The 27,928-nt window shown below is 43.4% G+C and overlaps 1 protein-coding gene across 2 annotated transcripts; it reads left to right on the top strand.

Moving 5' to 3' along the window:
* The first annotated feature begins 176 nt into the window (after nt 1-176).
* On the top strand, nt 177-26,933 carry snx17 (sorting nexin 17). 2 transcript variants are annotated; one of them, XM_056427434.1, is made up of 16 exons: nt 177-448; nt 668-921; nt 4,855-4,929; nt 6,744-6,861; nt 11,286-11,350; nt 12,808-12,918; nt 14,745-14,835; nt 16,412-16,499; nt 19,799-19,868; nt 20,364-20,456; nt 20,724-20,927; nt 23,992-24,120; nt 24,292-24,369; nt 24,519-24,593; nt 24,690-24,731; nt 24,862-26,933. In XM_056427434.1, the coding sequence occupies exons 2-16, from the start codon at nt 862-864 to the stop codon at nt 24,979-24,981; spliced, it is 1,419 nt and encodes a 472-aa protein (XP_056283409.1). In that variant the 5' UTR covers nt 177-448; nt 668-861; the 3' UTR covers nt 24,982-26,933. The 2 variants fall into 2 exon arrangements, with proteins under 2 accessions (XP_056283409.1, XP_056283408.1); XM_056427433.1 differs by having other exon boundaries at nt 177-921.
* The last annotated feature ends 995 nt before the right edge of the window (nt 26,934-27,928 follow it).

Here is a 27,928-nt window from a genome sequence, read left to right as displayed (position 1 = left end):
TGCCTTCCAGTGTAAAATGTGTGACGGATATTGTGCCTGTTTTGCCTTTTCTTTCATAACCGCGAATAATAAACCACCCCCGGCTAAAATTTAGATGGTTTTGCCCAGAGGGATTGTTGCAATGCCTCTTGATGGGTCACCAGATACACTGAACACAGAATGGCTTAACGGCGCTGGTACATCTTCCGTCGCTGCGATTTCTATCACATTTTATCTATGAGTTTCCTTCGTCGTCGTATATATTTTTCGTCAACAAACGTAGGAGGCAAGCCAAATAAATCAAACCACAAAAAGTGTAACTGTCTCCCCTTCATATTTCGAAAGGTTTGCCAACGGCTCTGCGACGCTGTGGGGTTTGCAGGAAGCAACTGCACCTTTTATGCCGAAACTTCATCTGGTTTCACCAATTAATACAGTTACCTGTACACGTTGAAACTCAAATATTACAGTAGGTGGTTTTAAGTTATCGCGAATTATTTAAAAGTGGGTTAACGGGATTTTAAAAACGCCAAACACTGGAGGTGCAATTACTTAACACTTGCAACATGGCTGCTGCGGGAACGGCAGTGGGAAAAGTTTGACACTGACGTGGGAGAAGTTGTATGCGAATGGTAGTTGGTACATGAGTTGTTGGCCAGACATTAAAGTCGTCAGCGGTCTCCTCCAGCCTGCAGCGCTTTACTCGGACTGCAAACCAGCGGATAAACCGTGCGGGAGCCTCCTCCTCCTCTGTAGCCACCGCCGACCGTCACTGCAGTGGACTTCAGTGGGGGAACCGCGGTGTCTTCCTCTCCATCGTGAAGCTGTGGTGGTGGCGTTAAAGGACTTGTCGTCGGACACCGGGCTGTGCTTCGAGCTAAAATGCATTTCTCCATACCCGAAACGGAGGTTCGTTCGGGGGAAAATGGATCAACCTATGTGGTGAGCATGATCGTCTGTGTTTACGTTTTACCCGCTTTTCACTTCCAGCCTGCGTTAAACCGCTGGCCTCATCAGCCCACAGGTCCAGATGTCCACTGGTATGCATGACCTGATGGCATTAAACACTGGTGCATCACCACCACAGCCAAACTGCCGCCTAATGCAAGCTAGAACAAACATGACAGACAAACACAATACTCATTTGTTATATCTCAAATGCAATTTTCACAAGGGTACAACTTGATTTAGAAGATTTGTCACAGTCTTTTTAACCTCCAATACATCCCGCAGAGATTGGACGTGGTTGTGTGAGGCTATTGGAAGCATCAATAGGAAAGTACCTGGCAGACGTTGTGATGTGGTTCCCAAATTTTGCATTGTTATGACGTGTGTTAAGTTAGTATAGGCAAAAGCCACCTGAAGAGACTGACACAATATCTGGCTTTTTCCCCCCATGAGGCACAACATTCCCTTTTGTGAGTCACTTTTACAGGTTTGATTCAGAACTTAAACTCTGTCTGAGAAGTGAGGTTTTGTGCCATGATGTCACAGTCCTTGTTATTTACAACTACCATTGCTTTCACTTTGTCGTCAAGTCCCCCCAACTAACATCAATAACAGTCTTGAACACACATATATAATAATGAATAATCTGTGGTTCCATTATCTTGCTCGGTGTGTTATGCAGCAAGTTTCTCATTACCTAATTGTTTATTATACTTGACACTTGTCTGATTGTCTTTAATGTTGTTTTATACCTTAAACTAAAGCATGTTGAATTGCCATTGTATCTGACCCGTGCAATGCCTTGAGACATTGGCTGACATGTTCAGAGAGGATTGTTCACGGAGGTTGTAAAGGACTGCTGTATCATGGCAGATTTAAAGCATGTTTAGCTTTTGTGGATATTTCACACTGTTTTCTTTCGTCGTGGACAAAGTCAGGATACATTGTGCGAATGTGTGACAGAGGCAGTGGTGTTCAGAAAAATAGATGACAACTCAAAGTATTCTCTCTTTTTCTTGTGTTACTATATACAACATCATTGGTGTGAAAGTGTGGCGATTAACATATAAACTAGCTCTATCCAGTCGTAACGTTGCTAGGGAACAGCTTGGTTTCAAGTTTGTTTTCGTGCCAATAAAATCCACAGCAACAAATAATCTTGGACACTTAGAAACATTCTTTCTTTAGTTTCCATAAAATAAAATAAAAATGTCTCTGCATCTGAACGTTTCATGGGAAATGCCACGTTTCTGATATTCACCAGATGCTTTGAAAAAACATCTGCAACATCACTTTCATGTGACATCACTCCGACTATTCTCGGTGTCACACACCTGCGAATGAGTATCTTCCATCTTGATTCCATGTGCTCTGCACAGGGGGGAAAAACATCGTGGGATAAGCTAATTTATTTTGAACAGGTTGGAGTTCCCTGCTCCCTCAAGGAGTACAACATTAGCTTTAAACTTAAACATACTTTTTTTTGTAGTAGTAGTGAATGCTGCATTATACGTGCGCAGTCAGATGATTTGATTTATTTCCAATCCTCATTGTCTCTTGCAGTTTAAAGTCAATAGGTTTCTAAATTGAGCATTTCAGGTGCCTCCTCTGGCACATATTTACCTGAGCACACATTTCCCCAGCGCTGCAGTGGGAACTTTAAAGCAGCTGTTTTTTTCCGCCTCTCGGCTGCCAGTCCTGTGACTGTCATTGTGACCTTCCTGTATCTGTGTCCCGCAGGAAGGGACTTTGCTTGATTATAATGCTGAGAGATGGGATGTGTACCTTGGAACCAATGTGCGACAGGAACTGCAGAGTTTGCAAAAACGGCCTTTGAGAACAACAAGGGCTGCAGTTTCTTTTTAAATGTGGTGCAATCCGACATATCTGTTAATTTTGAGTGCTCACACGTCCGCTTGTCTGTTGGACTTGTATCTTCCTCTCTGGTTCACATATTATTTTGTTTGTGGGTGTGGAAAAGTGAGATGGACTCTTGTGCCACTGTGTGTGATCGTGACTCATTTAGTTCATGAGGAACAAGTTGGGCCTAAAGTAAACATGTTTACTCTTCACTGTTTTGTTTTAGCCTGATTCTGACTGAGCAATATTTATGAAGTTGAAATGTGTGAAAACAAGCACCCATCTTTAAATTCCTACGACTGACATTGATTTCTTCCGACACACACTTCATACTAGTGAAAGGATGTAGGTGTAGCTACAGGAAATGTGCAACGCTAATTAGAGTTACGCTTGCAAATTAACTCCAAAGTACAAATATACAAAGTAAATATACAACGTTTTGCTTTTTCAGTCACATTTTCATCGAGTCTAAATATCTTTTTTATCGAAATGCATTTTTGTTTTGAAGCTTGTGTGCAGGCAAGAGCGATAGATCACAGTGTTTGTGTTGTTGTCCCCGTCCCGCAGTTGAACTCCACTCTATACAGGAAACGGAAGGGTGATTTTTTGTTGTTGTGCGTTATCAAATGGCGGCGAGACATTCTGCATCCTCATTCTTCTTTCCGGCCTGGATTCTGCAGACACATCTTTCAGTTCATTCGTTGGCTTTCCTCCAAATTCTTTATCCTTCCTCTTTCCCTCTGGCAGTTGTGGGGTGTTCTTACTTTTGTTTGGCTATTGATTGGTCGATTTATTGTTGGTGAGCAAAAGCATGTGCGGCGGCGGCATGCAACAGGGGAGTCAAGTGGCTCCAATAATGTTTTACAGATTTTTGACTCACCATGTTGATTATGAATATGAAACAGATGGGGAAGATTAAAGTACTGACAGTTTGCGCCTTCACATCTTAGCAGACAGAGCTCACTTCCTGTCATCCCGGGCCAGAGTTGCACACATGGCGGTTGAAACGGATAAGAGTTATTTTTCTCCTTTCTTCTTTCACAAATGAATCCTAAAAAAAATCGTTGCAATTTAGCGACTTGTGACAAGCAAAAGGAAGGAAAGAAAGAACATCTTCATCTCAGTCATCTTTATGTGACGGCACCCGCTTATTGTTTTTTTTTCACAATATCGGCCAAACCTATGGCTCATGAGTTATTGCCAGTGTGGTGGTGGAAAAGTTGTTTTGAACCCATTTTAAAAAGGAAAAAATAAAAATATACCGACTTATATAAACAGACTTGTGGTACCTTGCGAAAGACACAACATTCTTGTACAGTTCCTAAGAGCTGTTTTTGTAAGTGAGCCACTATTTGAGCTAACAAAAATATATCTTTTATTTTACTGAGTGCATAACTAAAGTATCACTTTGTTATTCTTGTGGTTTAGCATCATTCCAAATGCTTAATGAGGCATGGGACATGAAACATAGATTACTGGATTGGCTTTAAACATGATGGCGATCAGATATTTGGACTGTAGATTCTAAATGGTTGTTTTGCAATTTAAGCAATATCTCCTCATCTTTCTGCCTCAAAGGAAGAATAAGACATTTCTACCCCTGTGATCTTTGCTTTTCGTATAGTTTCGAGCCGCCGTTATGCAAGCTGTTTTGATTGGAAATTGAAATTGGCTCGTAGTGTTTGATTGAATCCAATTCACTTTTCATTTATTTGGTCTTCCTTCTGCAAATGAAGCATGAAGAAACACGTGGTGTTGAGACGAGATGAGATGGAATCGATTGTTTCGAGGTGGCATGAGGGAACTCAGGAGGGGAGACTTACCGTGAGGTCACAGCATCGTACCTGTTGTTGTTTGACACAACAAGTCCATCAGCTTTGGTCTGAAATCATTGTTGAATTGACTTTATATTCGAAGGAAGGCTATTATTGTATGGGTATCTCTTTTTTCGTCTTATATTCCTATCCTTATACATGTTATTATATTTAGACAGTTTGACATCCACCCACAAGCTGTTGATACGTTTCTCTGCGCTACGTTTTAATGTGTCCCCTCTCCCTCCCACAGGCCTACAACATCCACGTCAATGGCGTGCTGCACTGTCGGGTACGCTACAGTCAACTCCTCGGCCTCCATGAACAGGTGAGGCTTCAGCCATCTCAGAAAATAAAAACATTGCTGGTAGTGTGCGGCGGCCCAGACGTGACTGGTCTGCTCGTGAGGGCTGCCGATCTCCGTTCCAATGCCGCCACGTCCACCCGGACCTTTCGCTCGTCTTTGTGCCGTGCGGTCGATACAGACGACACAAAGACCTCCCATCACTTCGAATCACGACCACGGCGGCTTGAGGTCTTGCGCTGTTATTCCTCCCAGAGTCCAAACTATTGCATGCAAACGGGCAGTGTTGTGGAAGGGGGTGGGAGACACGGAAGGAATGTTCTTGGCCTTTCTTTCACTTCACCTGCTTAGAGACGCATCTTAATCTGAAAAAGAAATGTTGTGGAAAGTGTTGCGTCGCCTGAATTTTTTTAGTCTCTGCCTCCAGTGACTCTTTACACAGACGCAGCTATTTGTTTGAGCTGTTATTCGGAAATTAGTCTGTTTAACATCTACTATTTTTTTCTGTAGCGTCGCGGTTAAAAGTTGACTTGCTTGTGAAAGTGCTTACCATACCTTTTATTTAAATAAATGCTGCTGCAGAGCTGGGTGCATCGTCTCCGAGATTTAGATGTGTTGTGTTTCCGGCTGACAACCCGTGAGCTCCTTGTGCTATGAATGTGTACGCCGTATACAAGTGCCAATTTTGGGCTTTCACACATTAATTACTAAGCAAGCAAGGCCCAAACTTTGCCATCGCCGTCCTCAAGTCTGTAGTCTGACAATTGCTGTTGCCTGGCAACAGGGTGTGGGGAAGACACACTTGCATCTTTAAGAACCGACCCCAGAGGGCTTCCCGTGGCGTACGCATAACCCCAATAACACTCCAGTGGTTGCAGGGAACACGCACACGCACACAAATACACACACACACACACACACACACACACACACACACACTCCCCATTTATTGCTGAGAAATGTGAACGTTAATTGTTTTCTCTACAGATTTCTAACAAGGTCACACTTCTGTTAGAGCCAAATATTATTTAATCCCACAAGTGAAAACGACTTTATTTCAGATTTGGGGGACTCTGATGCGTCTGTAACCTTTGCTTCGTGTCTGTGGCTCTGAGAACTGATTTGTATGCGAAACCTGTGCTGGCGCTGATGTACTGAAAATACCAAAGGGCAGTATGTTCAGGTGAAGATCCCCTCTCTTCCTCGAGCACCCACTGGGGGCCATCCTTCATCATGCCATATGTGCAGGACCTGAAGGTTTTATAGCGAGAATAAAAGAGTGAATTCCTTTTAATGAGTGTGATGTACAACTTTTGCCTTCAGCAACATACCGGTTACAATTAAACCACATTTGATGTGTGATTTTTAGACATGTTAGGGCTTAGTTTAAGACTTCCACATCTCAAAGCTACCATTCTTGAATGATAAAAGAGGGAACAAATGAGTCAAGAAGCTGGAAGACAAAGTAAACTTGGAATCACTAGACGTTCAGGATTCCAGATGTGTGTCTGTGTGTCTTTGTGTCTGTGTGTGTGTGTGTTATGCACGGAAAGTCCACCAGCTAGTCGTTGAAACGGGGCTTAAAATAAACCTGTGATTCATCTTGAGCAGCATGAATCTACCTCTTTAATTTAAAACGGAGCTACTCTCGACTGAAGTTAATTGGTTTCATCATTTAAACATATGAATCAGTTCCCGTTGCTTTTCTAAAATTTTAATAAAACGTCATCTGACTTCAAGAAGAAGAAAAAGCAACACGGGTTGAATATATATATATATATATATAGCTCGTAATCCTGCAACCTCCCCTTCCCACAACTTGTGTTTTGTACCAACAGATAAAGAAAGAATATGGCAGCAATGTGGTGCCTGCATTCCCTCCAAAGAAGATCTTCACTTTGACTCCCGCTGAGGTCGAACAGAGACGAGAACAGCTGGAGAAATACATGCAGGCTGGTAAGTTATTCATGCTGAATGGACTTTTTACAGATGGGTTGTATTGCATTTCACTCCGTTTCTGGCTCCCTTTAAATTCCAGCTACAATGTGGTTGCTTTTTTTCAGTTTTTAAATGAGCTACTATTCTTCTCTGAATTGCAGTGTGTGTATGTGTGCCTCGGGTTTTTTATTTTTTATGTTATGATAGAACAAAACATGTTTTTGTAACAGTATATCTTTGCAACAGAAGCACAATTTCCTTGAAATAGTTGCTTTTTTACTCCACAATCACAATAATGAGTTGGCTCCGTGTCTGCAGGGAGTCCAGCCGTACACTGGTCTATTCATGGCACATAAAAGCATACAAGTGTTTCACTAAAGGAACTGAAGATCTGAGCACAGACCGCGCTGGGACACTGAGCCAGAGCCTCACTAGACCGAGTTACGCTGACACACCTGATGAAAGAAGAAAATAAATCCTGCTCTGGATTGCAGACCTCGTATGGTTTTTAGAGGTTTTATGGGTTTGGATTCTCTAGTGATGATGTGCCACCTCTCGGGATACATACATCAAATGGAATGCTATAAAGAGTGATTCATATTTTTGTGCTGTTTACACCAGGAGAGACACTAGTTGTTGTTGGAGAAAAGACGTCTGCAGTTTTAAAAGCTGGGTTACGTGTTCAATCCAATTGGAGTTTTTCTTATCCTAATATGGCAGCTTTTCACCATATTACCCAAATGTTGTTAACACACACACACACACGCACGCACACACACTGGCAGCGATGCAGAGGGTTTGTTTTAATCCTCTCAAGCACTGGCAGTTACAGCAGAACAAGGAAGCGTTGTTCGAGTGTGTATTTGCTCATAGTCTGGGAGCATACGCACACAGGGTGTTCTTGGCTACAAGTTCACTTGGTTACATCATGGCTTTTAACATAGTTATGGAAAATGAACTGCCACAAACACAATCTGCTCTCACGCAGATGGCTCAGAACTCTGACATTTTGTCTAAAGGACAATAGTGTTTACACACACACACACACACACACTTAGTCAACAGGGTTATCAGGCAGATAATTGTATGCACGACACCGCAGCTAAAAAGTGCCTCAATAGGAAACCAAAGACATTATTATAAGAGTTATTCAAGTTTCAAGTTTCAAGTTTTTATTGTCACATCCCCTTTTATACAAGTATAATCGGTTTGTGAAATTCTTATGTGCAAAACACCCGACAGCAGTAGCAGACAAAAAAAAAAAAAAAAGGATAAGAATGAGAATAAACTATACAATATCCACAAAAAAAAGAAGAAAGTATTAACAATATATATATATAAAACAATGTAATAGAATATACATCATGACAATATATATATATAAAACAATGTAATAAAATATACACTTTTTTGAGACAATATATATATATATATGTATATACATACAATATATATATATATAAACAATGTAATAAAATATACACCATGGCCATAGATATTCACAGAATATGTTCTGGTGTGTAGTGTTAATGAGGGTCTCAGTCCTTGTTCAGCAGCCTGATGGCCTGACTGAAGAAGCTGTCCCTCAGTCTGTTTGTGCGGCACTTCATACTGCGGTATCGCCTGCCTGACGGTAGCAGGGTGAACACTTTGTGGCCGGGGTGGTTATTGTCATTCATCATCCGTTAGGCCCTGGCCAAGCACCGCTTGGTGTATATGTCCAGGATGGAGGAAGCTCACCTCCAACGATGTTCTGTGCCGACCGCTCCACTTACTGTAGTGCCCTACGCCCCAGGGCGGTGCAGTTCCCGTACCAGACGGTGATGCAACCTGTCAGAACACTCTCGATGGTACTGGTGTAGAATGTTCTGAGGATGCGGGGCCATGTTGAATTTCCTCAGTCGCCTAAGGAAATACAGGCGTTGTTGGGCCCTTTTCACCACGTGAGTGGTGTGCGTGGTCCATGTGAGGTCCTCGGAGATGTGCACGCCGAGGAACTTGAAGCTGCTGACCTCTCTACTGCAACTCCGTCTATGGAGATGGGGTGTGCTCTCCTCTCCGCTTCCTGTAGTCCACGATCAGCTCCTTGGTCTTCTTGACGTTGAGGACGAGGCTGTTCTCCTGGCACCACTGTACCAGTGATCCAACCTCCTCCCTGTAGGCTGTCTCGTCGTGCCGGTGATCAGCCCCAACACTGTTGTGTCGTCAGCAAACTTGATGATGACGTTGGAGCTGTGCATGGCCGTGCAGTCGTGGGTGTACAGGGAGTAGAGGAGAGGGTCAACACGCATCCCTGAGGGGCTCCCCTGTTGAGGGTCAGCGACTCTGAGGTGGTACTGCCCATCCTCACCACCTGGCGGCGCCCGACAGGAAGTCCAGTATCCAGCTGCACATGGTAGAGTGCAGGCCTAGACCTCTGAGCTTGGTGTCGAGCTTGGCGGGAACAATAGTGTTGAACGCTGAGCTGTAGTCCACAACCAGCATTCGCACACAACAGTTCCTCCCCTCCAGGTGGGAAAGGGCGGTGTGAAGTGCCATGGCAATTGCGTCGTCGGTGGATCTGTTTTGACGATATGCAAATTGCCATGGGTCCAGCGTGGCAGGCAACATGGAACAAATGAAGTCCTTGACCAACCTCTCGAAGTATTTACTGACAATCGAGGTGAGGGCTACGGGTCTCCAGTCATTCAGGCAGGTTACCTTGGGGTGTTTGGGGACAGGCACAATGGTGGACATCTTGAAGCTCTCAGGAACAACAGCCTGGGACAGGGAGAGGTTGAAGATGTCTGCGAAGACTCCTGCCAACTGGTCTGCACATGCTCTGTGGTCGGGACCTGCCGCCTTCCGGATGTCCACCCGCTTGAAGGCTCTGCGCACGTCAGCCTCTGAGATGATCAGCAGGCTGGTCTCCTCGGGCAGCGCTGCCTTCGGCGGGCTGCCGTTCACGTCGAACCGAGCAAAGAATGTATTTAGCTCGCCTGGGAGGGAGGTAGAGGAGTTCTCTTCACCGCTGGTTCTCCCTCTGAAGTCCGTGATTGTCTGTAGCCCCTTCCACACACCTCTCACGTCATGGCTCTTGAGCTTTTCCTCCACCTTGTTCCTGAACTCCCGCTTGGCAGAGCCGATGGTCTTACGGAGGTCGTAGCGGGCTCTTTTGTATTCCGCCATATTCGCGAGTCAAAGGCGGTGTTACGCGTCGGAGTGCAGCGCGAACATTGCCATTTATCCACGGTTTCTGGTTGGGATAAATCCGAACCGACTTGGTAGGAACAACGTCATCTATGCATTTCTTGATGAACCCGGTGACTGAGGACGCGTACTCACTGACGTTGTTGTCCGACGCGACCCTGAACACATCCCAGTCAGCACGTTCAAAACAGTCCTGTAGCATAGACTCCGATTGGTCCGACCAGCGTTGCACTTCCTTCACAGCGATTGGTTGCTGCTTAAGCCTCTGCCTGTAGGCGGGAGTAGTTGGATGGGCGGTGGTCCGATTTGCGAGCGGTGGGCGGAGGAGGGCTTTGTATCCATCCCGGAAGGGAGTGTAGCAGTGGTCGAGAATCCGCTCCCCAGCGTGTTGCTTGTTATGTGTTGGTAGAACTTGGAGAACTTTCTTCAGGTTCGCTTTGTTGAAGTCCCCGCCACAATGAAAGCAGCCTCGGGTGTGCCGACTCCTGCTCGCTGATCGCCCGTAGAGTTCCTTCAGCGCTATGTCCGTGTTAGCTTGAGGCGGAATGTACACAGCAGTTACGGTGACTGCTGTAAACTCCCGCGGTAGCCAGAATGGTCGACACATGAGCATTAGGTACTCCAGGTCCGGGGAACAGAACGACTTGAGAGTATGTACATGACTTTGGTTGCACCAAGATCTGTTTATCATGAGACATACCCCCCCTCCACGATCTTTACCAGAGAGAGTCTTTGTTCTGTCCGCGGTGGACGGAAAATCCTGCCGGCTCGATGGCTGAGTCGGTAACCTCCTCCGACATCCATGTCTCCGTAAGGCAGATGATGCAGTTGTCCTTAGTTTCCCGGTGGAATTGAATACGAGCCTGTAGCTTATTCAACTTGTCTTTTGTTTACCAATCTGGGAGATTGCATTATGACAAAACAGGCTTGTAATAATTTTAGAGCCAATTGAACCGACGCCAGAAAACTCTTGCTTTCCATTGTACGCTAAATTGCTTTGAAATGTGTCTTTTTGAGGTCAACCCCATTCCACAGGAGCAAAACGGAAATCTCAGATAAGAGGAAACGTAAGAACAATTGTGAAATGGCTTCCCTTGAGGCGTATGTTGACACAACGTCCACTTAAAGACCGTAAGCTAATTGTTCAGTCATCAGTTCAAGACCTAACATATCTCTCCCTGACTTCCTCTGCTCCTCCCTCAGGGAGATATGACTCAAGTTGCTAATGTCTCTCCTGTTTATTTTGTTCACAGTGCGTCAGGATCCCTTGCTCGGAGCCAGTGAGATGTTCAACAGCTTCTTAAGGAAAGCACAGCAGGTTGGTTGTGTGTTTTTGCTTGAATCCACTGGCCCTGCACCAGTGCGTTGGTTCTCTGTTGTGTCAACAAGGTCAAGAGGCCTTTGAGGAAGCAAAAGGCTGATGCAGTAATTCCTCCTCAACTAGTAATTGCTTTTGGTGTTGTGGACGGGTGAGGTAGCTGTATTCTTACCGTTTGTCGGCGCTTGTGGCAGCACGCACTCTTATCTCTTAAAGGAGTTGGTTGGATGTGTCAGTCTGAGTTTGCAAGGCAAGCAGAAAACGGATGAAAGGATAACATCACACACTAACTGAGGGGAAAGCAACCTTTCAACAAATACAGGAACATCGATGCGTCGCGTCTCGGATCTGGATCCTTTTGAAATTATTGTATGATAAAAAAAAAAAGTAAGCCGATGAGTCATCGCACCCGTTCTGCAGTACTAAAAAAAATGCAAACAGATATTAGCCAAAGTGGATGATGCTGTAGAAACACAAACTCGTGGTGTCATCGCTGCATGAGAGAAATAGGCCGCCTCAAACGGATGGTGTGTCACTGGCGTATCGGGACCAGGTAGCGAGGTTCTTCGTCATCTTTCAAGCTGTGACCCGCGTTGCCGGGGGGGCTGTGAATCCAATAACCTTCATGGACACGTTCATCCGTCTGCTGCCACGTCACTCCCATTCTGCCTCTCCTCCTCTGTCTCTTCTTCTCTCATTAGAGGCTGTGTTGACCCCCCCCCCCCCCACCCCCCCTGCAGCATCTTATGTATTGCGAGGACAGCAGGTGCGGAATAGCAGATGAGTTACCACCCGGTGTTGTCATTTCATCCGCACCTTCAGTGGTAGGGATGTACTTGGAAGAGCCCCACCCCCGTCCCCCCGCTGACAAAACAGGGAGGATAAGCGATGATTTAGACTGCCTGAGGACAGCAGGGCCTGGGGTTATCCCGTTTAAGATTTTAGATATTCATTTTCATCAGCTCGGAGACTTGAAATATTGAAAGGTTTTGGCAGTTTATTTTCCATACTCTTTGATTGAATAAATGGAGCTGCACAAATTAGTAAATTCTTGGATTAGCTTCTTTTATTTTGAAATTAATCTGCAATAATTTTGATACTTGATTGATGGGAGTATGTGACACTTTTTTTTCAAGTGAAGAATGGCACAAATAATGAGTTTCAAGTTTCTTTAATCTGCTGGTTTCTGTGTTGTTATATGATTGTAAACTGAATACCGAGGTTGGACAACATCCCTTAGAGCTCCGAGGAACTGGGATGGGTATTCTCACCCTCGTTGACACTGTGGACATGTGGGTAGCTTGTTTGTTATGTGTTTATCTCCACGTGGTATTTGCCTCCTCCTTGACCAGCCCATCTTCTTTCCACTCCTGAGTCTCGGTTTGATGGCAATGAAAACACCCCGCTGACCCATGAAGCTGAAGGAAAGCCTGTTGTGTTGTGTGCCGTTCCCGCAGGAGACGCAGCAGATTCCCACAGAAGAAGTCGCTCTCGACATCTGCCTCTCCAACGGTCAGAAGGTCACAGTCAACATTCTGACTTCAGATCAGACGGAGGACGTCCTTGATGTAAGTGTGAGCGGTCAGAGAGTTCATACCAGCTCTGTTGTCAGCCAGTGCTCCACTAAGTCATTCTCTGTTAATGTATCGGATTCAGTTTGATAGGGAAAAAATAAAAATATGAATAAATGAACATTCCTTAGGAAAGCCACTGAAAAGCCTGAATTCCTCCTCTGCTTTATTACTTTACTTTATCTTTACACAGAAAGTAGTTTCTGGATTCCGAATTTAGCACAATTAAGGTTAAGCACATATAGTACAACATCCTCTTTAGTATATAGACATACTGTAACGATGTACGGTAAGTCTTTATGATCATCTGAGGTTTTTACCACTGTGTTTTATCAGCCTGCGCAGCGTTTGTGTCAGTTAAACTAGAGACATGTGATCTTTTCTGTTCATAACATCAAACTTTCCTGTAAGCGCTGATGTTTTACAGACTGGACTGTCGATCACATTAAGACAATACAGACCCTCTTCAGTACAGCAACCACGACAAGACTTTATGAAGTCAGAGGTCGGGTCGGGTGCCTTGACCAATTGATTTCAACATGAGGGCTTTTATAGGTCAGATTGCGAAACATTTTAGTTCATGGCCTCTACTTGTCCTTTTGTTGCTCTTGCCTGTGAATCTTGTGCGTTCGAGCGTTCACAAGTGCTCCTGTGGAAGTTTAACCTCAGTGGACCTCCGTTCATCACAGCAGGGTTCAGGGCACAGTTCTCTCAATTACCTCAAATGCCAGATCTTTTGTTTGTGTCGGTTTTGTGGGTGAATTGCAGGAGGTTGATGGATAAGAACGAGGAATGCTATGAGCTTAGATAGCTTTCTTTGTTGATAATATGTCAGCAAGTGTCGTCGCTTTGTGTGAGAATGTAATAATAATGTCTGGTGCAGGACTGGATGTTAGGAAACTATCTTCTGAACTCAACAACATTTTTGGTGTTGTTGATTTTCACATTCAAGTTTCTTATGGGGCTAGATGTACATGGATTTTATATTAATTGTGATATTTTGCAAGCCAAAAGCTCTTGATACATGGACTCTTAAGCATACAGGCTTACAGCCCTGTAGAGTTGTACATGTACACAAAGTACATGTATGGCTGACGCACTCGTCACAACATATACAGAGGGTGTAGAAAAAGACAGGATATACACTACCGTTCAAAAGTTTGGGGTCACTTAGAAATGTCTTTATTTTTCAAAGAAAAGCACTGTTTTTTCAATAAAGATAACATTAATCAAAAATACACACTATACATTGTTAATGTGGTAAATGACTATTCTAGGTGGAAACGTCTGGTTTTTAATGAAATATCTCCAGAGGTGTATAGAGGCCCATTTCCATCAACTATCACTCCAGTGTTCTAATGGTACATTGTGTTTGCTAATCGCCTTAGAAGACTAATATCTGATTAGTAAACCCTTGTGCGATTATGTTAGCACAGCTGAAAACAGTTATGCTGGTGATATAAGCTATACAACTGGCCTTCCTTTGAGCTTGAAGTTTGAAGAACAAAATTAATACTTCAAATATTAATCATTATTTCTAACCTTGTCAATGTCTTGACTATATTTTCTATTCAATTTTCAATTCATTTGATAAATAAAAGTGAGTTTTCATGGAAGACACAAAATTGTCTGGATGACCCCAAACTTTTGAAAGGTAGTGTATATGTCCTAATATTCCATAATGTTTAGAGATAAAAAAAAATTCTCTTGAGCTTTTTTCTTCTTATCCTTCAATCAAGTCTCTTTATTTGTTATACCTGAACAATTAAAATTAGATGAACGAAGGAATGAGTGTGAAAACTAACTCCCTCATCTCCCTGCAGGCTGTTGCAACAAAGCTCGACCTTCCAGATGACCTTGTGGGTTACTTTAGTCTCTTCCTTGTCCGTGAAGGTGTGGATGGAGGCTTAACATGTAAGTCTCAACAAAAATTTTTTTTGGAAAGAATCAGAAGAATTCGAGGAATTTATAGTCCATAAGTGCATCTTTCATTACTCACCCAAAGTATTCTCTGTATTCCCCATAACTCATGGCCACTGAGTGTTTAGAGTCACCCTGGAATGCACTTTCAGAAAATGTAGATTATTTTGACGCTTTGCAGCTGGAAACCACCAGATAACCAGCAAACAACACGAAGCGCTTTGATAAACAGTGTAAATACAACGACTTCATCAGCCAGCCGAGGACTATTCTCAGGAGACACACACAACTTAGCTGACCAAACGATTTATGCAAACCGAGAAACAAAAGGAACTATGAGTTTGAATTAATGCTGTAACTGGGATAACTAAAGAATGACGTGCTGTCATGTGGCCCATTTGAAATATTTGTTTGCACACGCTTGTTTACATATAAGTAACTGGGAATGCAAATCAGAGTAGAATATTTGCATTTAAATGTGTTGTCACAAGGCCTACCACAGAGGCACGGGCATAAAGCCTTCCACGTCGGGATATTTCAGATTCCCAATCCCTTCTTCTCCAATCCGTCACATCCCCGTCGTGTCAGATTCTCATCTCCCACCTGCCAAATTCAACCCCCGCACCTCAAAGCCATATGGCAGGCTGAAAAAGGTGCCCGGTGAACTTGGAGGAATCTGTAAATATCGGAGGCGTGCGCTAACATTATACTATATTCTTAGAGCAGTTTAAATCTGAATCTCCCGAGTGACGTGGAAGAGAAACGGCCATGTGTTGGATACGACTCGCCTACCCGAATAAATCCGGCGCAGCAGGCCGCAGATCAAACACAACTGCTGGTGGGCGTGTTCACATAACAGGATAGCTCGAAGAATTCAATTCCTTTCTGACAGGCAGTACGTCTGCAGACGTGTGTGTGTGTGTAAAATCAATGTATACCTTTTTAAATATGCAACGGCATGGCAAGAATATGGGGTTTGAAATGGCAGTGCTGCTTCTTCTTCTTTTTCCAGTTCTTTTTTGCATTTCTCTGCTTAAAAAAAGGTTCAAAACATTTTACGCATTCAGTTCGTGTCCATTTGTTGTTCATTCCTGCAGACGTTTGCAACGGCAAACCAGCCAGCGTGTGTCCACAGCATCTCTGCCCATAAAGTCCTAAACAGCATTCACAAACCCGACGGCAAACGAGGCGCTGTTTAGTCATCAGATTCATAGCGCTGTGCCGTCGTAGAGACGCCTGAAAACACAGCGGCAGCCTCTCTAAGCACCGAGAACCCCTTCACTCTCCTGAGGGAACGGGCAGCAATGAAACAGCTGCAGATTAGGGACACACACACACACACACACACACACACACACACACGTAGAGCCCATTATCCTTTTTTACACATTGAAATACTCACACCCACACACGCAAAGTTTAACCACCCTGCTGTCCAGATGGAGTTGTCCCATCCCTCATTGTTTGTTGTTACCATCATCATCCAAATGTCCTTGGGACTCACTTTACTAGAGCTGCCCTTGTTTCTCACTCTCTCTCTCTTTGTTTTTTCCGCCTCTCTCTCTCTTAGTTGTGCGGAAGCTGCAGGAGTTTGAGCTTCCTTATGTATCCATTACCAGCTTGCGGAGCTCTGAATTTCACATACTCCTCCGGAAAAGGTACGCACCACCTGCTCACAACACGACGTTGGGTTTGATCATGTTCTTCCCAAAGTGCTCTCCTCCTCCACATGTAATTATTGGTGTGATTCACTGTCCAGAGGATTCATGGGCTCTGTGGTCTAACCTGTAAAGAAGCAGGTCCGCTATCTTTGTTTTGGTAAGCAGCACATTAACAACATGTGCTGTATGTACTTTATGTCATTTTTAATCATCAACCAGTACGAACTGTTTTCTTCATAATGGGAGTTTCTCCTTTCATCCCTTATCTGCAGAGAAGCACACTCAATCCGTCAGAGCAGCAGTGTTTCCAATCTGACTTCAACAGCTTCTCCGACGTGGCAGTTCATTTGAAAAAAAGAGACCACATTCTTTTGGTGTACAATTTATTTTGACGTGGGCAACATTGATCATTAGAAGACAGGCGGCGCGCGCTCGACTGGCACGTTGTAAAAGTCGTCGGGGATTCGAGTGAGACATGAATCTGACGATCTCCTTTTTCAATTACTTTCTGTGAGCCGACAATAACCTGAAGTTTAACAAACCAGAACTACCGGCCCTCTTGAAGTGGTCATCCTGTACTTAAACAGAACGTAGCCAACACGATAAAGGAAGTACATGCACTAATGTACATCATACTAATACTGATTTAATCATTACAAATGATCACTTATATTGCTATAGATTCTAGGTCTCATCATTCAGCCCTACTGCTCTTTGTCAGTCATAGCATCCTGAGCTATGGCCACTGAATCAGCTCATTTACTCTCATTCTAGTTCAACTCGTCTTCATTGATAAATTAACAGCTTGATTTATTTTTAATAAACACCTGGCGTGGCGCTAGCTGGACAACTTGAATCTCAAAGAGAAATGAACAGTATTTCCATGACACTGACCCACCACGTCTCTGATGTCGTCTCCCAACAACATTTGAACATTAGACAGTGTGAAGAGGAAGTTTTTCTTGAAGACTGTATTGGATTGCGCGGATGCTCGGCGTATTCTGAAGGTACAAAGTATCAATGAAGCCAAAACATTTCTTTAAACTTCAGTATGAAACTAACCAGTTTACCAACTCGAGCACACGTGGTGTATTTGAACAATATTTCCGTTTGCTTGACAGGAAAAGGCTCATAAATCCATTTACAGCTCATTTATCCTTTCTGAAAACATTTAAAAGTCACAGATAAATATGTCTGTAATAAAAGGGAAGGGGTCAGAAATATGCACAATTTTCCTGGGTGGGAGCAAATCCATGTGGGTATGCATGAAGCCAGAAAGGTGCTTCGACCGCTGACTCTGAAGTCAGTGACCGTTTCCCTCTCAAGCGCGACGTCTTTCTACTTCCTCATATGCCTTTTCTTTCGTCACCCAGCCTCCCACTGACTGAGGTACACAGGATGTTTACTTTCTTTCTGCCTCAAGGAAAGTCTAAGTACTCCTGACCTAGTTTCTCCGAGGAGCGTCGAGCAGCGAGGAAAGAATGAATGTAGAACTAACAAGTGGAGGTGGAGGGGAAACAGACCCCCAGTGTACACGGCTCGGGGGAGGATCAGCTCCGAATGAATTGAAAAGCTCTTTTTGGCTAAAAGCTCACGCTAAAAATGGAGGACATTTAGTATGTCCAGTGAAAACATTGAATAAACATAATTTCAACCTTTTTTGTGTGCGTAGTCACAAAATAAAAAGGGGAATTTGAAGAGCAGCGGAGCAGCAATATGCACTTATTTATTTATAATGCAAAAGTATGGCTAATGGACACTTGTAGCCAGTATATGCATAAAAATAATTTCAGGACAATGTGTCTCAGCAGGAGCTTTCAGTGCACTTTTAATTGCACTCATCCTCCGCTCACTTATTCCCTTCCTTCTTAGATCCCTTCTCTGTGTCTCCGTCTTCTTTCTCCCTCGTCACTCGCTTTGAATTGCAGATGTGGCCCGGCAGCAGGCTTCACATCTGCTTGATCAACTTTTCCGTCCGCTCGCACCCCTTCGTGTCATGCAATTAACACGATATTAAATTCCACGCCTGCAGTAAAGTACCGAGAGACACGAACGCAATGAGATTCGAGCCAAAGAGCACATGTGGAGGAACACAGCCCAGTGCTTCAGTCACTCTGACAATTGTTTGTTTTGTTTGTATTTTTTATTCAATCAATCAAATCAAATACAATACAATATTATCCTATAAAATATACAAAAGAGAAAGACTGAAATGGTATAGGTAGAAGCAAAAAAATGCTTATAAATTCCTATCCTAAATTGAAATCAAAATAAATCAGAAAATTAATTTAAAATAAAACAATAAAATAAAAAACAATAAACAAAATAAAAAAATATATATATTTATATATACTACCACATACATCTTCCATATTAATACGTTTTTAATTACATTTATAACTCAAGATTTTTTTTAGAAATAATTCCCTTAAAAACCAAAAAGGAGTTCACCATTCTTACATCCATTTCACAATTATTCCATAATTGGACTCCTACAACAGAAATACATCTTCTTTTAATCCCTTTTTTTAGCCTTTTGTACCGTGAACTTACAAACATCTCTCAAATCATATTTACACTCATGTATTGATACAATGATAATGTTAAAACCAATGTTCAATAAAGACCTCCAGTGGCTAACATGTATACAATCACTGCAAAATATAGTCTAAAATGGCACAATAACGCCTACATCTTTTTTGTAATCTTATTTGGGCAGCAATAGCGTGCAAGTATAGCTCCGCCTTAAAGTCTCTGTATGTCTCACTCCCCAGCTGTCCTTCAACCTTGAGAGGAGATGCTCCTCGAGATGAATTTCGGCTAATTATTGACATTATGTTGAGGAATTCACTCTCATTCCACACAAGTGTTTATATCATTTTATTAAATGGTAAAAGCATTTAAAAGGGCGCCCAATTCACTCCAAAGTGCTGTACACTGTACAACATTCAGCCGTTCATACTCTGATGGCAGGGCGGCCTCGGCCCGAGAACCCTTCGACTGGAGCAGCCGGAGATCGAACCACCGGGTGTTGTTGATCATGTCCCTTCCGTGACGAAGCGGAAAATAGAAATTACACTTTCTATTCAAAGTTGGTGCTGCCTTGAGATTCTCTGTCTTCCCGGGCCAGCAGCGCTACGTGGTGCTGCTTGGTATGCAGACATGGGAGAGGATATTCTTAATTGGCAAAAGTCTCTTCAAGTCACTCGAACAAATCGGTTTTGTAACTCTGCCACTTTGTTCATGTAGATTGATGTCTGGGTTTTGTAAAGAGGGACTGTCTTTCCTTTCCGCAGCTACTGGGACATAGCGTACGACGGTGATGTCATGGACAACCGAGTCAGCCTGAATTTGCTATACGCCCAGGTAAGAGGCTTTATTGTGAAAGTACTTTTATTATAAGCTTATTTTCAGCTGCAAAAGTGATTACAAAACAAACAAAAAACATTGTAAATGTAATAAGCATTGAAAAGCAAACAGACAATCCTAATTCGATATGATCGGGCTTGTGTACATCTTGCATCTGTTGGGCTCCATCGAGCTCAATCGATCCAAATGCTTGTGTCCATCCCCTGGGTCTCCATTATCGGTGATTGTTTTGACTTTGCAACACCTCGATCCCTGTTCCTATTCGTGTTCCTCTCTGGTCCCTTTTGCTGCAAACTGCTGAGTGTTGCCTCTGTGTCGCAGGAAATCAAAGAAAACTAAATGGTGTTTCTGTGTAACGTTTGCTGACCGGCACTGTTCCACCGAGCGGCTGATGCCGGGATTTCTCCCACGCGTACCGGAGGAAACACAACAAGTGTCTTTGTTTTGTGCATCTGTGCAGAGAGATGAGTTCTTGTTTTTTTGCTTCACCAGACAGTGTCTGACATCGAGCGAGGCTGGATACTCGTCAACAAAGACCAGCACAGGCAGCTCAAATCCCTGCAGGAGAAAGGCTCCAAGAAAGAAGTAAGCAAAGGGCATCTCTTCTCCATGAGTCTGCCTCACTGGGGTTCAGCGGATATACTCTGAAATGTCCACGGATAAATCCGTAGACCGGAGAGAAAACTGCCTCTAAAGCATTCTGTGATGCAATTAGCCTAGTTTCTCCCTGTAATTACACCAATCCAGTTGAGAATTTATAGTTTTTTTCTCCTAGGATCAGGGACAAAGATGACATTTCCCATAAAAACGTTGCTCATCTAAAAAAAAAGTGTTGTTCTCTTCTCCCTATAGTTCATCCACCTGGGTCAGACTCTCAAATATTACGGCTATATCAAGTTTGACCCTTGCGTCACCGACTTCCCCGAGAAGGGCTGCCAAGTCATCGTCAGCGCCGGCAACAACGAGCTCAACTTCCACGTCAAGCTGCCCAATGAGCAGATCAAGGAGGGAAGCTTCAAGGTCACGCGCATGCGGTGTTGGCGAGTCACGTCGTCTGTAAGTGGACTTGTGTGTGAGTGACAGACCGAGGATGAGTGAGTTCACCTTGACGCGTGCTCGTATCTCCGAAGCGGGGAAGCAATCAAATTGGAAACGCTCCGTATTAGTCGGGGACTCTGAGCTGGCAGAGTAGAGATGCAGCAGCTTTTGGCTCGAGTCCATCTCAAAACCAACGAGGACTTCCAAAGCTCATCCCGCCACTGCACCAGAAAACAAATGTCTTTATACTTGGTTTTCTCCTCCTCGCGCTCTCTTAAAGTGCTGACCTCCGCACCATTCATCTTCATCAGTCCAATTACCCAAAACACGCAGCCCACACAAGGAGAGCACTGTATTGATCCTCCAGCCTCACATACAGAGAAGCATCCTTTATTCCAACTGATAATAGCCTGTTGGCGAGATGGGGGGGGGGGGGTGATGGCAGCACGGGGAAGCGGCACTCTGTAGTCAGGACAGTGAGCGAGCGTCGTCACAGAAGAATAGACCTTTTTTTAGGATAAAACCAGAGACTTCTGGGAAGAATAACAAAAAAGGAAAGATGTTATTTCACACAAGGCTACTGTTTAGTCTGTCACCTCGTAATTGTATTGATTAGTAAACATGAAGTGCTGTTGGGATCCGTCACTCAGCTCAGCAGGTGACCGTGACTGATTGAACGGCGACACATCGTCGGTTCGATTTTCACTCGTGAATCAATACAGGAAAATGAGGCAGAAGACTCCATTAGTCACAGTCCGCCGGGCATTTGAGTAAAAAACAACAAGGCGCCACACCGAAGAACAATAACATACAAATAAATGACTCATCGGGACATTTCACAAACATTTTTAGATCAGTTTCCTCAATATGTGTACTGACCTTTCACAGCAGAGAACATGTCATATCAGAACTGGAGAGCGTCTTCTGAAGAGCGGCACTGAAGGATTTTCTTGAGGGAGAAGTTTTTTTTTCTTCTTTCTTCCGACTGCCTTTGCCAACAGTTTGATTGACAGATGGTTCGTCCAATTACCTGCTGAGTCTGTTTATGAAAGTGCCTGCCCTCTTCCAAATAGTTTGCCTGTCAGATGGTTGTGTGTAACAAACCATCTGGAGCGAGTGCTCCTCAGCCTGTTAAAACAATTGTATAATGCCTTTAGTGGAGCTCCCTGAAATAACAGGAAATAACAGTCATCACAATAATTGTCATCGCAAGTCTCGGCTTGAGTTTTCAACTTTAGGTAAAATTATAATTTTTTTTAAACAAAGTGTGGGATTTTAAAGAGGTGTGCCTTCCAGGATGCGGGGTGGGTCTAATGACTATTCAGATCCAGTTGCATTGTGGGAGATGGATTGTAAGCTTGACTTCTTACCATTCTATTTTAACATGCTTCCAACCAGCCCACCACTCTTGTTGCTGCTTTACTTCGGTTGACTTGAAACTGTAACCGGCGAGAAATCGAGAACAAAATCCTTTTCTTTTAAAGAATGAAAGCGATCCATAATTGGCACCGAGTGTCAGCATAAATTCAAACCATCATGCGATGCCACGCATTGTTTTCATGAGAAAAGGCTGAAGGATACATTTTCACTTCTGTGAATAACTGAAAAAAGCTGCACATGCAACTCTCCCCACATCATTTCTGCGAGCATCTGAAAGACAAGCATTTAAAATGGAGACGGGGGGGAAACCCCGGTTCACTTTTGTATCGCATTAGTGTTCGTGCAGCAGTCATTATGTGGGTTACAGAAGCTTTTTAGGATTCTCCACAAGTTAATTTGCACAGAGATGTGTTCACATGGCAACACTTCTAAAATTAAAATGCATCTTGGCTCGCCTGATTACAGGCTGAGCCCGCGCGCCGTCCAGCAGGCTGGTTAATTTCTGAGCTCATTCTCCGAGGTCAAATCCATTTTAATGAGCCCGTTCCTTTCCGAACAAACAATTCAAAACATCTCATTTGGTGCAGCGCTGCAAACCCCCCACACACACACTCCTCCCTACACCCCTCGCAGTCATAGCTCACAATTGTATCCGGAAGAAAATATACAAACAGTCTGCGTGTGTGTGTGTTTCTTCTTCATGTTACAGGGCTCTCAAGTTTTGAAGACAGGCAAGAGTGACATTTCCATCAGCCCCCCCCCCCCCCCCCCCCGCAGAACGAATTTCGGATATCAGTCAGTCGCGCGCAATTCCAGGATGCTTTATTTTCATTGGTTGCTGGATTAAATCTTACCCAGATACAACAGATACGGTTTTTTTTTCTGATTGGCTATTGTGTAGCCCATTTCTTTTTTTTGATTGGCTGATAATGGCTCCTCACATCAGAACTCCAGGGGAGCGCTTGATTCCTCCACGGTGAGGGCAGCGCGGCCAGCTCATGTTTGCGCGCTGCGGCACATTAAAACATTAAATAGCCGAGAGTTTTTTTCAGCGTGAGAAATTCGATGTGTGGCGGGAGTGCGTGATTTAAGACCGAAATGCGTGAGTCTCACGCTCAATGCGTGACACTTGAGAGCCCTGATGTTATATTTTGTGTGTGGTTTGGCGGGTGGGAGTTTCAGCTAGTTTCTGGCCCAGAGGGAATCGTCTCAGTGAATAGCACAGGCTCCGTGAATGAGGAACGAGGGCTTGTCTCCATGGAAGCGGCGTCTCTCTGAGCGTCACATGTTCTGCAGAGGTCTTGATATTCTGAATTTGTACACGTTTCTCTCTTTCTTTGCACCAGCGTTAATCTTTCAGCACGTGTCTTCTTCAGATCTGGCTGCCGATGCAGTAGCTTCACAAGAGGAGATGTGAAAAGGAAATGTGATTTAAGCTGCTTCCGCGACCTTCTCTAGTCGTGGGGTAGAAGCTTATCCTCGACTTTGAAATGCAAGTTGAAATTTTGGTTAGGAAACATAAAAGTCTGTTTATGTTCCATGCAGTTTAAACACAAGAAGACGAATTGAACTCGAATGCTGAAGGAGGGGAAAGTCCACAATAGAATACACACGAGTCATACGTGGTTTTTGATAACAGTTCAGATAGTCGTGTTGTATCGACGATCATAAGAATGACGATGCAACCCACTTGACTCTGCAGCAAGTCCCCGTCGCCAACGGCACCACCAATCCCTGCAGTGCGTCCAAATGCGACGTCAAACTGGAGCTGGCCTTCGAGTATCTGATGAGCAAGGACCGCCTCCAGTGGGTCACCATCACGAGTCAACAGGTAGGAACTGACCGGGTCAGATAGATGGCTGCTTTATTTATCCGCCGGAGGGATTTAGTTTATAGCAGCAGCAAGCATGGTTACAATAGAATAGAATATCGGAGGACATATTACATTTAAGATATTTAAATAATAAAGAAAATGAAAATGACTTTCAGTTTGTGATTCCAGGCCATCATGATGAGTATCTGCCTTCAGTCGATGGTCGACGAATTAATGGTGAAGAAGTCAGGTGGCAGCATCAAGAAGGTAGAATCCTCCTATCATCTAAAGAGAGCAACAAAATGATCGCGCTCTTTTTAATTTTTTTATATTTAATGTCCACAGATTTGGAGAGGATGTGAACTCTCCTTCCCCAGGTTTGATGTGACGCTTCACTGTCCTCTGTCTCCTTCTAGATGCTGAGGAAACGACACAACGGCTCCATCCACCGGTCAGACAGTCAGCAAGCTGTGAAGTCTCCCCCTCTACTGGTGAGAAGTGGGATAACACGAGTTTGATGGTTTTTTTTTAAATTTGGACTTTTGTGTTGATTTTCGGATCATTTGTTGTTGTTGTTTTGTCTGCAGGACTCCCCTGACCCCAGCCGTGAACAAATTGTCAAACTCTCAGTGAGTATATTTTTGTGAATCTTAAAATAATTAAAAAAAATCATGGGGTCAGAAAATGTATTCCCAGAACTTTCAAGTCAGTCGAGTGTTACACGTACTAATTAATTATGTACTTAATCATTCCTTTTAGACCAAGCTGAGCTCGGTGTCCCTTCGAGGGATCAGCGCCTCCAACTCGGCAAATGATATCAGCGGCAATGATTTCCATGGCAACTACGCTTTCGAGGGAATCGGGGACGATGACCTGTAGCCCCCGATTCGCCCTCCTCCCCTCTCCATTCCACTGTCAGCGACTGGGGCGACAAAGATTACGAGCCGAGCCGAGCGGGCCACGCACCCCTCCGATTCTGCCAGATTGTAGCTTCTTCCTGGAGAAACCGCTGCCTTATTAAGCTCTCATTTAATCTCTGACCGTGTCCGTGCTTTTAGACTCTAAAAACGACCCACCTTGATTTGTATTTTAGTTACAATCATCATATTCAATGAAAATGTTGTCCCTATATTATTAAACTTGTGGCAGCATACAGTAAATAGCATGTAAAGCTACAGGTACGCACATAGGGAGGCTTTATCGTTTGTTACTGACAAATTCTGTTTCACTCACAAGGATTATTACGGTTTCATCGGCGGTATACGTGAGGTTCTATAACTCAGTTCAATACAAAGTAAATTAATATATTGTAAGCCACACGTTTAGTTCGACCTGGCACTAGTGATAATACAGCAGAACTGGACACGGCCCAGAGTCCAGCGAATGTGTTGACGTTGATCTCAAAACGGTAGAATATTCAGAGCTGCGGCGTACTTGTTTATGGATGCTCGATGTTTGGCTTGGCTATAAACCAAAATGTCGTGTTTTTATACCGTCAGTGATCCTCAGTGTGTCGTGCTACTTGTGTGCCAAGTCGGTCAACGCCTCAGCGGGATGCCAGAGGTGTTGTCGAGCGTACGTTCGAGCCACAGTCACTCGGACAGCCTTCAGAAATAGTCTGACGCCTTAACTTTTACTTTTCTGCCTCGTCGTTTAACAAGAGTTTGGTGGAAGCTTCAAATACACGGCGGCGCCGGCCGGTGTTTCCTAGAATCTTGCAGAACTTGGTCCACGGGGGGGATTTGGCCGAGCTGCTTGCACTTGCTGAACTCATCACTTTTGCACAGTGTTACAGGTGGAGGTGAATGCTTGAGCGGAAGCTCGAGCATGACTTCAAACATCGTGTGGAGAATATTGTTTTCCCCAGTGGTCTCTGTAAATCCATCAATGATTATTATTTCTCTTTTTATTTTTAAACAATTTTTAAAGGTTTCTCATAAATGCCAAATTATAGTTTACTAAAGCATTTTGCACAGAATAAACATAACCAAATTATGACAGTCACTTTTCTATATTATGTACATGCAATTAAGTATTCTGAACATCTACTAACCTCTTTTTATCACCAATAGCTTATTGTAATCAAATAGATCAAACGTAATCTAAGCCGCATAGGACAACAAGTGTAAATGGACCAACGTATCATTGTTTACATAATGTTTAGGGGACTTTATTAGTTTAAATGTAAAGTGTTTACACATTTAGCATCTGATTCTGTGTCTTGCTCCTTTAAAGGCGAGTCACGTGTTGGGGGCGTTCCTGAGCTTTGCTTCGTTGTTATTGGTCCGTTCATTGTGCCAATCATCTCAGAGGAGTCAGTTGAACCTGATCACGTGACCTCCATTAGCTGGAGTGAACAAAGTTCACGAGGAGGAACAAAATGAATATATCCCGCTGTTTTTATAAGACACGTCGTTCCAGTTTTTTGTATCTTCGGGGCGTCTCGGCTCGTTTGGAAGCCTTTAAATGTAAATGACAGCTTTACTCTCACTGGTAGCCAGGACTGTAGAAAGAAATGTTCTCAATATAGACGTAAATGTCTCGTTCCTCCGCTGCTGGGCTTCTTTACGCATCGGCGGCGGCGGGACGCGGACAACTCATTTTTATGTTCGTTATACCTGTTGCACGTACATGGAAACTGCAATGTGTCCCTGGTGTTAATAACTAGGTGCCACATTTAAAAGTGCATTTATCATCAGCATTATTTTTATAGAAAATATCCAACTTCACGATGATTGTATCGCCTCGATTCATTCCACTTTTCATTTTGATTTTCGTTGTGAGGTCAGCGACAACTGTCATGATGCTGAAATAAATTTAAATGTAGGTGATGTGGTTGATCTCGGTCGTCTGTTTATTCATCGGCAGCGTGTTGTCAGATGTACGACACAAATATCACAAGAATATAATAATACTTTTAAGCTGAGAGAATTCTTAGAATTGTTCCCTGTTTAAAAATACTATTAATTATTAATAATAAAAATTATTATTAAGAAATACAATTTCTATTATTTAGAACTGAGAGGTAAGTGTCTGACTCCGCCCCCCAAATGTAAAGGAGAAACATGTGTGCAGACTACAGAGGGCTTAATGGTAAAACACGTGTTTTAACCCGTTTGTGTTTGTTTGGACTTTGGATAAACACTCATCACTTCTTTTCTTTGAGAGCGAGTTGTTTTCTTAAGTTTCCTCTGTTGGGGTCATGAGGGATATGAGCAGACCCATATGTTCAGTTCCTCTCCTGACCGGCTGCTTCTTAGCACCACAGAAGGCCTCGAGCTTTACTTGGAATTAAAAGGGAAGCGTATTTGTGTTATTTCAATTATTATCTAGTGTTTGCCCGAATAAGAAATCAGCAAATATTCTGATTTTACACAAACCAGAAATGTAGTCTGCCGGGACATTTTGAAGTTGACAATTTAAACATGTTGGTGCCCTCTGGTGGACAAATGATGTAACTGCAACACAGTTTCTCAAATATACAGCAACAGCAATTTTACAGAAGTTTCTGGCTCATTTTATGGGCACAAATGGGTCAATATCAATAACGACTGTCAAAAAGAAACACAAACCCGGCTGATATCTTCTTGGCACAGCCAAATCACTTTCGGCAAACACGTCTAAGAATATATTTTTAAAAAGCCAGACTGATAATTGGTCAGGCCCAAAAATTGGCTGATATTTTCTTGGCACGGCTAAACCAATAGTCGGATCCATCTGTCAATGAGAAACAGGACATTTCAGATGAGAATGACCAAAGTTATATTTGAGGTTATTTAGAAACTCAAAAGCTAAACAAAATAGATCCCAACACAGCTCATGTTTA

The sequence above is a fragment of the Pseudoliparis swirei genome, chromosome 12, assembly GCF_029220125.1.
Source record: "Pseudoliparis swirei isolate HS2019 ecotype Mariana Trench chromosome 12, NWPU_hadal_v1, whole genome shotgun sequence".
NCBI lineage: Eukaryota > Metazoa > Chordata > Actinopteri > Perciformes > Liparidae > Pseudoliparis > Pseudoliparis swirei.
Note: the sequence above shows the minus strand (reverse complement) of the source record. Positions and strands in the feature narration are given on the sequence as shown.